Here is a 12,739-nt window from a genome sequence, read left to right as displayed (position 1 = left end):
CAAAAAAGGTATCAATTAGAAAGCCATTTTTAAAAAGGCACTGGTGGGACTTGAACCCAGGATCTCCTGTTTACAAGAAAGGCACTTTGACCAACTAAGCCACAGCACCTTGACACTGCTAAAGTTAAACTTTCTCTAATTGCTAATACATATTGTCATAACTAGATAAAAGGAAAAACAAAAGTACATAATTGTATTATCTATTTCATTTGAAGGTGCTGCTGGGACTTGAACCCAGGATCGCCTGTTTACGAAACAGGTGCTTTTACCAGCTAAGCCACAGCACCTTTTTAATGCTGAGGTGACAGTTTCTCTAAATGATAGGACATATTTTGACATTGAATTCAAACATGAAACAAAAAATATATCAATTAGAAAGCCATTTTTAAAAAGGCACTGCTGGGACTTGGACCCAGGGTCTCCTGTTTACAAGACAGGTACTTTGATCAGCTAAGCCACAGTACCTTTTTAAGCTTTCTCTAAATTCCATTGCATACTGTCAGAACTTTAGCTAAAAGGAAAAACAAAAGTACATCAGTCAACAAGCCATTTCATTTAAAGGTGCTGCTGGGACTTGAACCCAGGATCTCCTGTTTACTAGACAGGCACTTTGACCAACTAAGCCACAGCACCTTGACATTGTTAAATTAAACTTTCTCTAAATGCCATTGCATACTGTCAGAACTTTAGCTAAAAGGAAAAACAAAACTACATCAGTCAACAAGCCATTTCATTTAAAGGTGCTGCTGGGACTTGAACCCAGGATCTCCTGTTTACTAGACAGGCACTTTGACCAGCTAAGCCACAGCACCTTTTTGATACTGAAGTGACAGTTTCTCTAAATGATAGGACATATTTTGACATTGAATTCAAATATGGAACAAAAAAGGTATCAATTAGAAAGCCATTTTTAAAAAGGCACTGCTGGGACTTGAACCCAGGATCTCCTGTTTACTAGACAGGCACTTTGACCAACTAAGCCACAGTATCTAGACACTGCTAAAGTTAAACTTTCTCTAATTGCTAATACATATTGTCATAACTAGATAAAAGGAAAAACAAAAGTACATCAGTGTATAAGCTATTTCATTTAAAGGTGCTGCTGGGACTTGAACCCAGGATCTTCTGTTTACGAAACAGGCTCTTTGACCAGCTAAGCCACAGAACCTTTTTGATACTGAAGTCACAGTTTCTCTAAATGATAGGACATATTTTGACATTGAATTCAAATATGAAACAAATAATGTATCAATTAGATAGCCATTTTTACAAGGTGCTGCTGGGACTTGAACCCAGGATCTCCTGTTTACTAGACAGGCACTTTGACCAGCTAAGCCACAGCACCTGTTAGATACTGAAGTGACAGTTTCTCTAAATGATAGGACATATCGTGACTTTGAATTCAAATATGAAACAAAAAATGTATCAATTAGTAAGCCATTTTTAAAATGGCACTGCTGGGACTTGAACACATGATCTCCTGTTTACAAGACAGGTACTTTGATCAGCTAAGCCACAGTACCGTGAAATTCGTAACATTAAGCTTTCTCTAAATGCCATTGCATACTGTCATTACTTTAGATAAAAGGAAAAACAAAACTACATCAGTCAACAAGCCATTTCATTTAAAGGTGCTGCTGGGATTTGAACCCAGGATCTCCTGTTTACGAAACAGGCGCTTTGACCAGCTAAGCCACAGCACCTGTTTGATACTGAAGTGACAGTTTCTCTAAATGATAGGACATATCGTGACTTTGAATTCAAATATGAAACAAAAAATGTATCAATTAGAAAGCCATTTTTAAAAAGGCACTGCTGGGACTTGAACCCAGGATCTCCTGTTTACGAAACAGGCGCTTTGACCAGCTAAGCCACAGCACCTGTTTGATACTGAAGTGACAGTTTCTCTAAATGATAGGACATATCGTGACTTTGAATTCAAATATGAAACAAAAAATGTATCAATTAGAAAGCCATTTTTAAAAAGGCACTGCTGGGACTTGAACCCAGGATCTCCTGTTTACAAGACAGGCACTTTGACCAGCTAAGCCACAGCACCTTGACATGGTTAAATTAAACTTTCTCTAATTGCCAATACATATTGTCATAACTTTAGCTAAAAGGAAAAACAAAAGTACATAATTTTATAATCTATTTCATTTAAAGGTGCTGCTGGGACTTGAACCCAGGATCTTCTGTTTACGAAACAGGCTCTTTGACCAGCTAAGCCACAGCACCTTGTTGATACTGAAGTGACAGTTTCTCTAAATGATAGGACATATTTTGACATTGAATTCAAATATGAAACAAAAAATGTATCAATTAGAAAGCCATTTTTAAAAGGTGCTGCTGGGACTTGAACCCAGGATCTCCTGTTTACAAGACAGGCACTTTGACCAACTAAGCCACAGCACCTTGACATGATTAAACTAAACTTTCTCTAATTGCTAATACATATTGTCATAACTTTAGCTAAAAGGAAAAACAAAAGTACATCAGTCTATAAGCTATTTCATTTAAAGGTGCTGCTGGGATTTGAACCCAGGATCTCCTGTTTACTAGACAGGCACTTTGACCAGCTAAGCCACAGCACCTGTTTGATACTGAAGTGACAGTTTCTCTAAATGATAGGACATATTTTGACATTGAATTCAAATATGAAACAAAAAAGGTATCAATTAGAAAGCCATTTTTAAAAGGTGCTGCTGGGACTTGAACCCAGGATCTCCTGTTTACTAGACAGGCACTTTGACCAACTAAGCCACAGTACCTTGACACTGCTAAAGTTAAACTTTCTCTAATTGCTAATACATATTGTCATAACTAGATAAAAGGAAAAACAAATGTACATTATTTTATAATCTATTTCATATAAAGGTGCTGCTGGGACTTGAACCCAGGATCCCCTGTTTACGAAACAGGTGCTTTTACCAGCTAAGCCACAGCACTTTTTAATGCTGAGGTGACAGTTTCTCTAAATGATAGGACATATTTTGACATTGAATTCAAATATGAAACAAAAAATATATCAATTAGAAAGCCATTTTTAAAAAGGCACTGCTGGGACTTGGACCCAGGGTCTCCTGTTTACAAGACCGGTACTTTGATCAGCTAAGCCACAGTATCGTGAAATTCGTAACATTAAGCTTTCTCTAAATGTCATTGCAAACTGTCATAACTTTAGCTAAAAGGAGAAACAAAAGTACATCAGTCAACAAGCCATTTCATTTAAATGTGCTGCTGGGATTTGAACCCAGGATCTCCTGTTTACTAGACAGGCACTATGACCAGCTAAGCCACAGCACCTTTTTGATACTGAAGTGACAGTTTCTCTAAATGATAGGACATATTTTGACATTGAATTCAAATATGAAACAAAAAATGTATCAATTAGAAAGACATTTTTAAAAGGTGCTGCTGGGATTTGAACCCAGAATCTCCTGTTTACGAAACAGGCGCTTTGACCAGCTAAGCCACAGCACCTTTTTGATACTGAAGTGACAGTTTCTCCAAATGATAGGACATATTTTGACATTGAATTCAAATATGAAACAAAAAAGGTATCAATTAGAAAGCCATTTTTAAAAAGGCACTGGTGGGACTTGAACCCAGGATCTCCTGTTTACAAGAAAGGCACTTTGACCAACTAAGCCACAGCACCTTGACACTGCTAAAGTTAAACTTTCTCTAATTGCTAATACATATTGTCATAACTAGATAAAAGGAAAAACAAAAGTACATAATTGTATTATCTATTTCATTTGAAGGTGCTGCTGGGACTTGAACCCAGGATCGCCTGTTTACGAAACAGGTGCTTTTACCAGCTAAGCCACAGCACCTTTTTAATGCTGAGGTGACAGTTTCTCTAAATGATAGGACATATTTTGACATTGAATTCAAACATGAAACAAAAAATATATCAATTAGAAAGCCATTTTTAAAAAGGCACTGCTGGGACTTGGACCCAGGGTCTCCTGTTTACAAGACAGGTACTTTGATCAGCTAAGCCACAGTATCGTTTTTCTAAATTCCATTGCATACTGTCAGAACTTTAGCTAAAAGGAAAAACAAAAGTACATCAGTCAACAAGCCATTTCATTTAAAGGTGCTGCTGGGACTTGAACCCAGGATCTCCTGTTTACTAGACAGGCACTTTGACCAACTAAGCCACAGCACCTTGACATTGTTAAATTAAACTTTCTCTAAATGCCATTGCATACTGTCAGAACTTTAGCTAAAAGGAAAAACAAAACTACATCAGTCAACAAGCCATTTCATTTAAAGGTGCTGCTGGGACTTGAACCCAGGATCTCCTGTTTACTAGACAGGCACTTTGACCAGCTAAGCCACAGCACCTTTTTGATACTGAAGTGACAGTTTCTCTAAATGATAGGACATATTTTGACATTGAATTCAAATATGGAACAAAAAAGGTATCAATTAGAAAGCCATTTTTAAAAAGGCACTGCTGGGACTTGAACCCAGGATCTCCTGTTTACTAGACAGGCACTTTGACCAACTAAGCCACAGTATCTAGACACTGCTAAAGTTAAACTTTCTCTAATTGCTAATACATATTGTCATAACTAGATAAAAGGAAAAACAAAAGTACATCAGTGTATAAGCTATTTCATTTAAAGGTGCTGCTGGGACTTGAACCCAGGATCTTCTGTTTACGAAACAGGCTCTTTGACCAGCTAAGCCACAGAACCTTTTTGATACTGAAGTCACAGTTTCTCTAAATGATAGGACATATTTTGACATTGAATTCAAATATGAAACAAATAATGTATCAATTAGATAGCCATTTTTACAAGGTGCTGCTGGGACTTGAACCCAGGATCTCCTGTTTACTAGACAGGCACTTTGACCAGCTAAGCCACAGCACCTGTTAGATACTGAAGTGACAGTTTCTCTAAATGATAGGACATATCGTGACTTTGAATTCAAATATGAAACAAAAAATGTATCAATTAGTAAGCCATTTTTAAAATGGCACTGCTGGGACTTGAACACATGATCTCCTGTTTACAAGACAGGTACTTTGATCAGCTAAGCCACAGTACCGTGAAATTCGTAACATTAAGCTTTCTCTAAATGCCATTGCATACTGTCATTACTTTAGATAAAAGGAAAAACAAAACTACATCAGTCAACAAGCCATTTCATTTAAAGGTGCTGCTGGGATTTGAACCCAGGATCTCCTGTTTACGAAACAGGCGCTTTGACCAGCTAAGCCACAGCACCTGTTTGATACTGAAGTGACAGTTTCTCTAAATGATAGGACATATCGTGACTTTGAATTCAAATATGAAACAAAAAATGTATCAATTAGAAAGCCATTTTTAAAAAGGCACTGCTGGGACTTGAACCCAGGATCTCCTGTTTACGAAACAGGCGCTTTGACCAGCTAAGCCACAGCACCTGTTTGATACTGAAGTGACAGTTTCTCTAAATGATAGGACATATCGTGACTTTGAATTCAAATATGAAACAAAAAATGTATCAATTAGAAAGCCATTTTTAAAAAGGCACTGCTGGGACTTGAACCCAGGATCTCCTGTTTACAAGACAGGCACTTTGACCAGCTAAGCCACAGCACCTTGACATGGTTAAATTAAACTTTCTCTAATTGCCAATACATATTGTCATAACTTTAGCTAAAAGGAAAAACAAAAGTACATAATTTTATAATCTATTTCATTTAAAGGTGCTGCTGGGACTTGAACCCAGGATCTTCTGTTTACGAAACAGGCTCTTTGACCAGCTAAGCCACAGCACCTTGTTGATACTGAAGTGACAGTTTCTCTAAATGATAGGACATATTTTGACATTGAATTCAAATATGAAACAAAAAATGTATCAATTAGAAAGCCATTTTTAAAAGGTGCTGCTGGGACTTGAACCCAGGATCTCCTGTTTACAAGACAGGCACTTTGACCAACTAAGCCACAGCACCTTGACATGATTAAACTAAACTTTCTCTAATTGCTAATACATATTGTCATAACTTTAGCTAAAAGGAAAAACAAAAGTACATCAGTCTATAAGCTATTTCATTTAAAGGTGCTGCTGGGATTTGAACCCAGGATCTCCTGTTTACTAGACAGGCACTTTGACCAGCTAAGCCACAGCACCTGTTTGATACTGAAGTGACAGTTTCTCTAAATGATAGGACATATTTTGACATTGAATTCAAATATGAAACAAAAAAGGTATCAATTAGAAAGCCATTTTTAAAAGGTGCTGCTGGGACTTGAACCCAGGATCTCCTGTTTACTAGACAGGCACTTTGACCAACTAAGCCACAGTACCTTGACACTGCTAAAGTTAAACTTTCTCTAATTGCTAATACATATTGTCATAACTAGATAAAAGGAAAAACAAATGTACATTATTTTATAATCTATTTCATATAAAGGTGCTGCTGGGACTTGAACCCAGGATCCCCTGTTTACGAAACAGGTGCTTTTACCAGCTAAGCCACAGCACTTTTTAATGCTGAGGTGACAGTTTCTCTAAATGATAGGACATATTTTGACATTGAATTCAAATATGAAACAAAAAATATATCAATTAGAAAGCCATTTTTAAAAAGGCACTGCTGGGACTTGGACCCAGGGTCTCCTGTTTACAAGACCGGTACTTTGATCAGCTAAGCCACAGTATCGTGAAATTCGTAACATTAAGCTTTCTCTAAATGTCATTGCAAACTGTCATAACTTTAGCTAAAAGGAGAAACAAAAGTACATCAGTCAACAAGCCATTTCATTTAAATGTGCTGCTGGGATTTGAACCCAGGATCTCCTGTTTACTAGACAGGCACTATGACCAGCTAAGCCACAGCACCTTTTTGATACTGAAGTGACAGTTTCTCTAAATGATAGGACATATTTTGACATTGAATTCAAATATGAAACAAAAAATGTATCAATTAGAAAGACATTTTTAAAAGGTGCTGCTGGGACTTGAACCCAGGATCTCCTGTTTACAAGGCAGGCGCTTTGACCAGGTTAGCCACAGTACCGTGAAATTCGTAACATTAAGCTTTCTCTAAATGCCATTGCATACTGTCATTACTTTAGATAAAAGGAAAAACAAAACTACATCAGTCAACAAGCCATTTCATTTAAAGGTGCTGCTGGGATTTGAACCCAGGATCTCCTGTTTACTAGACAGGCACTCTGACCAGCTAAGCCACAGCACCTTTTTGATACTGAAGTGACAGTGTCTCTAAATGATAGGACATATTTTGACATTGAATTCAAATATGAAACAAAAAATTTATCAATTAGAAAGACATTTTTAAAAGGTGCTGCTGGGACTTGAACCCAGGATCTCCTGTTTACAAGACAGGCGCTTTGACCAGCTAAGCCACAGTACCGTGAAATTCCTAATATTAATCTTTCTCTAAATGCCATTGCATACTGTCATAACTTTAGATGAAAGGAAAAACAAAAGTACATCAGTCTATAAGCTATTTCATTTAAAGGTGCTGCTGGGTCTTGAACCCAGGATCTCCTGTTTACTAGACAGGCACTTTGACCAACTAAGCCACAGCACCTTGACATTGTTAAATTAAACTTTCTCTAATTGCCAATACATATTGTCATAACTAGATAAAAGGAAATACAAAACTACATCAGTCAACAAGCCATTTCATTTAAAGGTGCTGCTGGGATTTGAACCCAGGATCTCCTGTTTACGAAACAGGCGCTTTGACCAGCTAAGCCACAGCACCTTTTTGATACTGAAGTGACAGTTTCTCTAAATGATAGGACATATTTTGACATTGAATTCAAATATGAAACAAAAAAGGTATCAATTAGAAAGCCATTTTTAAAAAGGCACTGCTGGGACTTGAACCCAGGATCTCCTGTTTATAAGACAGGCACTTTGACCAACTAAGCCACAGCACCTTGACACTGCTAAAGTTAAACTTTCTCTAATTGCTAATACATATTGTCATAACTAGATAAAAGGAAAAACAAAAGTACATAATTTTATAATCTATTTCATTTAAAGGTGCTGCTGGGACTTGAACCCAGGATCGCCTGTTTACGAAACTGGTGCTTTTACCAGCTAAGCCACAGCACCTTTTTAATACTGAGGTGACAGTTTCTCTAAATGATAGGACATATTTTGACATTGAATTCAAACATGAAACAAAAAATATATCAATTAGAAAGCCATTTTTAAAAAGGCACTGCTGGGACTTGGACCCAGGGTCTCCTGTTTACAAGACAGGTACTTTGATCAGCTAAGCCACAGTATCGTGAAATTCGTAACATTAAGCTTTCTCTAAATGCCATTGCATACTGTCAGAACTTTAGCTAAAAGGAAAAACAAAACTACATCAGTCAACAAGCTATTTCATTTAAAGGTGCTGCTGGGATTTGAACCCATGATCTCCTGTTTACTAGACAGGCTCTTTGACCAGCTAAGCCACAGCACCTTTTTGATACTGAAGTGACAGTGTCTCTAAATGATAGGACCTATTTTGACATTGAATTCAAATATGAAACAAAAAATTTATCAATTAGAAAGACATTTTTAAAAGGTGCTGCTGGGACTTGAAGCCAGGATCTCCTGTTTACAAGACAGGCGCTTTGACCAGCTAGGCCACAGTACCTTGAAATTCCTAACATTAAGCTTTTTCTAAATGCCATTGCATACTGTCATAACTTTAGATAAAAGGAAAAACAAAAGTAAATCAGTCTATAAGCTATTTCATTTAAAGGTGCTGCTGGGATTTGAACCCAGGATCTCCTGTTTACTAGACAGGCACTTTGACCAACTAAGCCACAGCACCTTGACATTGTTAAATTAAACTTTCTCTAATTGCCAATACATACTGTCATAACTTTAGATAAAAGGAAAAACAAAAGTAAATCAGTCTATAAGCTATTTCATTTAAAGGTGCTGCTGGGATTTGAACCCAGGATCTCCTGTTTACTAGACAGGCACTTTGACCAACTAAGCCACAGCACCTTGACATTGTTAAATTAAATTTTCTCTAATTGCCAATACATATTGTCATAACTAGATAAAAGGAAAAACAAAACTACATCAGTCAACAAGCCATTTCATTTAAATGTGCTGCTGGGATTTGAACCCAGGATCTCCTGTTTACGAAACAGGCGCTTTGACCAGCTAAGCCACAGCACCTTTTTGATACTGAAGTGACAGTTTCTCTAAATGATAGGACATATTTTGACATTGAATTCAAATATGAAACAAAAAAGGTATCAATTAGAAAGCCATTTTTAAAACGGCACTGCTGGGACTTGAACCCAGGATCTCCTGTTTACTAGACAGGCACTGTGACCAACTAAGCCACAGCACCTTGACATTGTTAAATTAAACTTTCTCTAATTGCCAATACATACTGTCATAACTTTAGATAAAAGGAAAAACAAAAGTACATCAGTCTATAAGCTATTTCATTTAAAGGTGCTGCTGGGATTTGAACCCAGGATCTCCTGTTTACTAGACAGGCACTTTGACCAACTAAGCCACAGCACCTTGACATTGTTAAATTAAACTTTCTCTAATTGCCAATACATATTGTCATAACTAGATAAAAGGAAAAACAAAACTACATAATTTTATAATCTATTTCATTTAAAGGTGCTGCTGGGACTTGAACCCAGGGTCTCCTGTTTACAAGACAGGTACTTTGATCAGCTAAGCCACAGTATCGTGAAATTCGTAACATTAAGCTTTCTCTAAATGCCATTGCATACTGTCAGAACTTTAGCTAAAAGGAAAAACAAAACTACATCAGTCAACAAGCTATTTCATTTAAAAGTGCTGCTGGGATTTGAACCCATGATCTCCTGTTTACTAGACAGGCACTTTGACCAGCTAAACCACAGCACCTTTTTGATACTGAAGTGACAGTTTCTCTAAATGATAGGACATATTTTGACATTGAATTCAAACATGAAACAAAAAAGGTATCAATTAGAAAGCCATTTTTAAAAAGGCACTGCTGGGACTTGGACCCAGGGTCTCCTGTTTACAAGACAGGTACTTTGATCAGCTAAGCCACAGTACCGTGAAATTCGTAACATTAAGCTTTCTCTAAATGCCATTGCATACTGTCATAACTTTAGCTAAAAGGAAAAACAAAAGTACATCAGTCTATAAGCCATTTCATTTAAAGGTGCTGCTGGGATTTGAACCCAGGATCTCCTGTTTACTAGACAGGCACTTTGACCAACTAAGCCACAGCACCTTGACATTGTTAAATTAAACTTTCTCTAATTGCTAATACATATTCTCATAACTAGATATAAGGAAAAACAAAAGTACATCAGTCTATAAGATATTTCATTTAAAGGTGCTGCTGGGACTTGAACCCAGGATCGCCTGTTTACGAAACAGGTGCTTTTACCAGCTAAGTCACAGCACCTTTTTAATGCTGAAGTTACAGTTTCTCTAAATGATAGGACATATTTTGACATTGAATTCAAATATGAAACAAAAAATATATCAGTTAGAAAGTCATTTTTAAAAAGGCACTGCTGGGACTTGGACCCAGGGTCTCCTGTTTACTAGACAGGCACTTTGACCAACTAAGCCACAGCACCTTGACATTATTAAATTAAACTTTCTGTAATTGCCAATACATATTGTCATAACTTTAGCTAAAAGGAAAAACAAAACTACATCAGTCAATAAGCTATTTCATTTAGAGGTGCTGCTGGGATTATAACCCAGGATCTCCTGTTTGCTAGACAGGCACTTTGACCAACTAAGCCACAGTACCTTGACACTGCTAAAGTTAAAATTTCTCTAATTGCTAATACATATTGTCATAACTAGATCAAAAGAAAAACAAGAGTACATCAGTCTATAAGCTATTTCATTTAAAGGCATTGTTGGTACTTGAATACAGGATCTCCTGTTTACAAAACAGGCACATTAAACAACTAAGCCACAGCACCTTCGTGCTGTTGAATTGATACATTCTGTAAATGCCACTTTCTCAAATTGCCAGGACACATTGAAATGACTTGAGATTATATGACAAACATTGCTAGTTCAGTCAAAAAGCAATACTTTCAAAGGCACTGCTGGTATTTGAATACCCGGATCTCCTGTTTATTAGACAGGCACTTTGACCAACTAAGCCACACCACCTGTATGATGTTGAAGTGACATTTTCTCTAAATGATAAGACATATACTGACACTGAATTCAAATATGAAACAAAAAAAATCTCTCAATTAGAAAGCCATTTTTACAAAAGGCACTGCTGGGACTTGAACCCAGGATCTCCTGTTTGCTAGACAGGCACTTTGACCTAGTAAGCCACAGAGCCTTGAAAATGTTGACATCACACTTATTCTAAATGCCACATTCTCTAAATTTTGGGCCATATTGAAACTGAATCCAGAAATGTAACAGTTATAGGGCATTTCTCTCAATGGCACTGCTGGGATTTAATCCCCGGATCTTCTATTTACTAGAAAGGCACTTTGACCATCTTAGCCACAGCACCTTGAATTTGTAGATTGTACAGAAATGACACTTTCTCTAAATTTCAGGATATTCTCAGAGCCAAATGTATATATACATATATATATTTACAGCCTTGTCTCAGTTACTACTCTGACTTTGTTGTCCTTTCAGCAAATTGCATGGTTTCAACAACCGATTCACCCATTTAATCGTTTCAGCCCCGGTTTTTAGTAAAATACGGTACGGATAAACAGGTTCATTGTTTCTCAGCAGCATCAGTAACACATTAAATTTCCAGGTGTTGATCTGTGTCAAACTGTGGACCATGGCTGCGAACATCTGTGTGTCAGCACCACCGACTCTTACATCTGTAAATGTAATGAGGGATTCCTGCTTGCTGACGACGGGAAAAGCTGTGAAAGTAAAGACTTAGCTTTTTTTCATCTTTATTCTTAAATGCAGCTGAAGACAAAACAAGCAAACAAAAATCTACATCAACACGTTTTTCATGTCTTTGCACCTGACAGAACCGGGGTGTCACGACGGAGTCATGGATTTGGTGTTCGTGATCGATGGCTCCAAGAGTTTGGGCCCCGCCAACTTTGAGCTGGTCAAGCAGTTCGTGAACAGCATCGTGGACTCGCTGGACGTCTCCAGGGCGGCCACGCGCGTTGGACTCATTCAGTTCTCCACCAAGGTGCGCACAGAGTTCTCTCTTGGCCAGCATGCCGCGGCGCAGGACGTCAAGCGGGCCGTGAGCCAGATGCAGTACATGGGGAGGGGCTCCATGACCGGCTCGGCACTGCGCCACATGTTCCAGTTCAGCTTCTCGGAGAAAGAAGGCGCCAGGTTGAACGTCCCACGCGTCTGCGTAGTGTTCACCGACGGAAGGTCGCAGGATGACGTTTCCGAGTGGGCCAGCAAAGCAAAGACCTCGGGTGATATGAGTTACTTTGTCTTTATCCACATTTTCTAACGAAGGCATGTTCTTTCTGATGTTAATCTCGTCCCGTCGCTCTGTTTCCTGCCACTCTCAGGGGTGACGATATACGCGCTGGGCGTTGGGAAGGCCATTGAACAGGAGCTGAGGGAAATCGCTTCGGAGCCTGCTGAGATGCACCTCTATTACGCGGAGGACTTTGAGAAAATGGGAGAAATTACAAAGAAACTGAAGTCAAGAATGTGTAAAGGTGATCACTAATTATGAACAAACTTTACACTGCAAAAGCACAAAATATTACCAAGTATGTTTGGTCTCGTTTTTGTACAA

At 38.0% G+C, this 12,739-nt stretch overlaps 1 protein-coding gene and 40 non-coding genes across 41 annotated transcripts in view; 1 reads left to right on the top strand and 40 right to left on the bottom strand.

The window, feature by feature from the left end:
• The window catches only part of LOC122830725 (matrilin-2-like), a 49,219-nt gene that overhangs the window by 32,601 nt on the left and 3,879 nt on the right, over positions 1-12,739 (top strand). Inside the window, exons 8-10 of the mRNA XM_044116335.1 lie at positions 11,768-11,890; positions 11,997-12,407; positions 12,507-12,659. Coding sequence (XP_043972270.1) covers positions 11,768-11,890; positions 11,997-12,407; positions 12,507-12,659 — 687 coding nt within the window. The remainder of the gene's footprint in view (positions 1-11,767; positions 11,891-11,996; positions 12,408-12,506; positions 12,660-12,739) is intronic.
• On the bottom strand, positions 214-287 carry trnat-cgu. Its single transcript has one exon. It is a non-coding gene; the product is annotated as a tRNA-Thr (tRNA).
• On the bottom strand, positions 560-633 carry trnat-agu. Its single transcript has one exon. It is a non-coding gene; the product is annotated as a tRNA-Thr (tRNA).
• Positions 739-812, bottom strand: trnat-agu. The gene has a single exon. It is a non-coding gene; the product is annotated as a tRNA-Thr (tRNA).
• On the bottom strand, positions 1,272-1,345 carry trnat-agu. Its single transcript has one exon. It is a non-coding gene; the product is annotated as a tRNA-Thr (tRNA).
• On the bottom strand, positions 1,630-1,703 carry trnat-cgu. The gene has a single exon. It is a non-coding gene; the product is annotated as a tRNA-Thr (tRNA).
• Positions 1,808-1,881, bottom strand: trnat-cgu. The gene has a single exon. It is a non-coding gene; the product is annotated as a tRNA-Thr (tRNA).
• trnat-ugu lies at positions 1,986-2,059 on the bottom strand. The gene has a single exon. It is a non-coding gene; the product is annotated as a tRNA-Thr (tRNA).
• Positions 2,165-2,238, bottom strand: trnat-cgu. The gene has a single exon. It is a non-coding gene; the product is annotated as a tRNA-Thr (tRNA).
• On the bottom strand, positions 2,342-2,415 carry trnat-ugu. Its single transcript has one exon. It is a non-coding gene; the product is annotated as a tRNA-Thr (tRNA).
• trnat-agu lies at positions 2,521-2,594 on the bottom strand. The gene has a single exon. It is a non-coding gene; the product is annotated as a tRNA-Thr (tRNA).
• trnat-agu lies at positions 2,698-2,771 on the bottom strand. The gene has a single exon. It is a non-coding gene; the product is annotated as a tRNA-Thr (tRNA).
• Positions 2,876-2,949, bottom strand: trnat-cgu. Its single transcript has one exon. It is a non-coding gene; the product is annotated as a tRNA-Thr (tRNA).
• On the bottom strand, positions 3,410-3,483 carry trnat-cgu. Its single transcript has one exon. It is a non-coding gene; the product is annotated as a tRNA-Thr (tRNA).
• Positions 3,766-3,839, bottom strand: trnat-cgu. The gene has a single exon. It is a non-coding gene; the product is annotated as a tRNA-Thr (tRNA).
• On the bottom strand, positions 4,104-4,177 carry trnat-agu. Its single transcript has one exon. It is a non-coding gene; the product is annotated as a tRNA-Thr (tRNA).
• On the bottom strand, positions 4,283-4,356 carry trnat-agu. The gene has a single exon. It is a non-coding gene; the product is annotated as a tRNA-Thr (tRNA).
• trnat-agu lies at positions 4,816-4,889 on the bottom strand. Its single transcript has one exon. It is a non-coding gene; the product is annotated as a tRNA-Thr (tRNA).
• Positions 5,174-5,247, bottom strand: trnat-cgu. The gene has a single exon. It is a non-coding gene; the product is annotated as a tRNA-Thr (tRNA).
• Positions 5,352-5,425, bottom strand: trnat-cgu. The gene has a single exon. It is a non-coding gene; the product is annotated as a tRNA-Thr (tRNA).
• Positions 5,530-5,603, bottom strand: trnat-ugu. Its single transcript has one exon. It is a non-coding gene; the product is annotated as a tRNA-Thr (tRNA).
• Positions 5,709-5,782, bottom strand: trnat-cgu. Its single transcript has one exon. It is a non-coding gene; the product is annotated as a tRNA-Thr (tRNA).
• Positions 5,886-5,959, bottom strand: trnat-ugu. The gene has a single exon. It is a non-coding gene; the product is annotated as a tRNA-Thr (tRNA).
• Positions 6,065-6,138, bottom strand: trnat-agu. Its single transcript has one exon. It is a non-coding gene; the product is annotated as a tRNA-Thr (tRNA).
• On the bottom strand, positions 6,242-6,315 carry trnat-agu. Its single transcript has one exon. It is a non-coding gene; the product is annotated as a tRNA-Thr (tRNA).
• Positions 6,420-6,493, bottom strand: trnat-cgu. The gene has a single exon. It is a non-coding gene; the product is annotated as a tRNA-Thr (tRNA).
• On the bottom strand, positions 6,954-7,027 carry trnat-ugu. Its single transcript has one exon. It is a non-coding gene; the product is annotated as a tRNA-Thr (tRNA).
• On the bottom strand, positions 7,134-7,207 carry trnat-agu. The gene has a single exon. It is a non-coding gene; the product is annotated as a tRNA-Thr (tRNA).
• On the bottom strand, positions 7,311-7,384 carry trnat-ugu. Its single transcript has one exon. It is a non-coding gene; the product is annotated as a tRNA-Thr (tRNA).
• Positions 7,491-7,564, bottom strand: trnat-agu. The gene has a single exon. It is a non-coding gene; the product is annotated as a tRNA-Thr (tRNA).
• On the bottom strand, positions 7,668-7,741 carry trnat-cgu. Its single transcript has one exon. It is a non-coding gene; the product is annotated as a tRNA-Thr (tRNA).
• Positions 7,846-7,919, bottom strand: trnai-uau. The gene has a single exon. It is a non-coding gene; the product is annotated as a tRNA-Ile (tRNA).
• Positions 8,024-8,097, bottom strand: trnat-cgu. Its single transcript has one exon. It is a non-coding gene; the product is annotated as a tRNA-Thr (tRNA).
• Positions 8,739-8,812, bottom strand: trnat-agu. Its single transcript has one exon. It is a non-coding gene; the product is annotated as a tRNA-Thr (tRNA).
• trnat-agu lies at positions 8,918-8,991 on the bottom strand. Its single transcript has one exon. It is a non-coding gene; the product is annotated as a tRNA-Thr (tRNA).
• trnat-cgu lies at positions 9,095-9,168 on the bottom strand. The gene has a single exon. It is a non-coding gene; the product is annotated as a tRNA-Thr (tRNA).
• trnat-agu lies at positions 9,452-9,525 on the bottom strand. The gene has a single exon. It is a non-coding gene; the product is annotated as a tRNA-Thr (tRNA).
• On the bottom strand, positions 10,167-10,240 carry trnat-agu. The gene has a single exon. It is a non-coding gene; the product is annotated as a tRNA-Thr (tRNA).
• Positions 10,344-10,417, bottom strand: trnat-cgu. Its single transcript has one exon. It is a non-coding gene; the product is annotated as a tRNA-Thr (tRNA).
• On the bottom strand, positions 10,701-10,774 carry trnaa-agc. Its single transcript has one exon. It is a non-coding gene; the product is annotated as a tRNA-Ala (tRNA).
• On the bottom strand, positions 11,256-11,329 carry trnaa-agc. Its single transcript has one exon. It is a non-coding gene; the product is annotated as a tRNA-Ala (tRNA).

The sequence above is a fragment of the Gambusia affinis genome, linkage group LG05 (assembly GCF_019740435.1).
Source record: "Gambusia affinis linkage group LG05, SWU_Gaff_1.0, whole genome shotgun sequence".
Classification (NCBI taxonomy): Eukaryota; Metazoa; Chordata; class Actinopteri; order Cyprinodontiformes; family Poeciliidae; genus Gambusia; species Gambusia affinis.
Note: the sequence above shows the minus strand (reverse complement) of the source record. Positions and strands in the feature narration are given on the sequence as shown.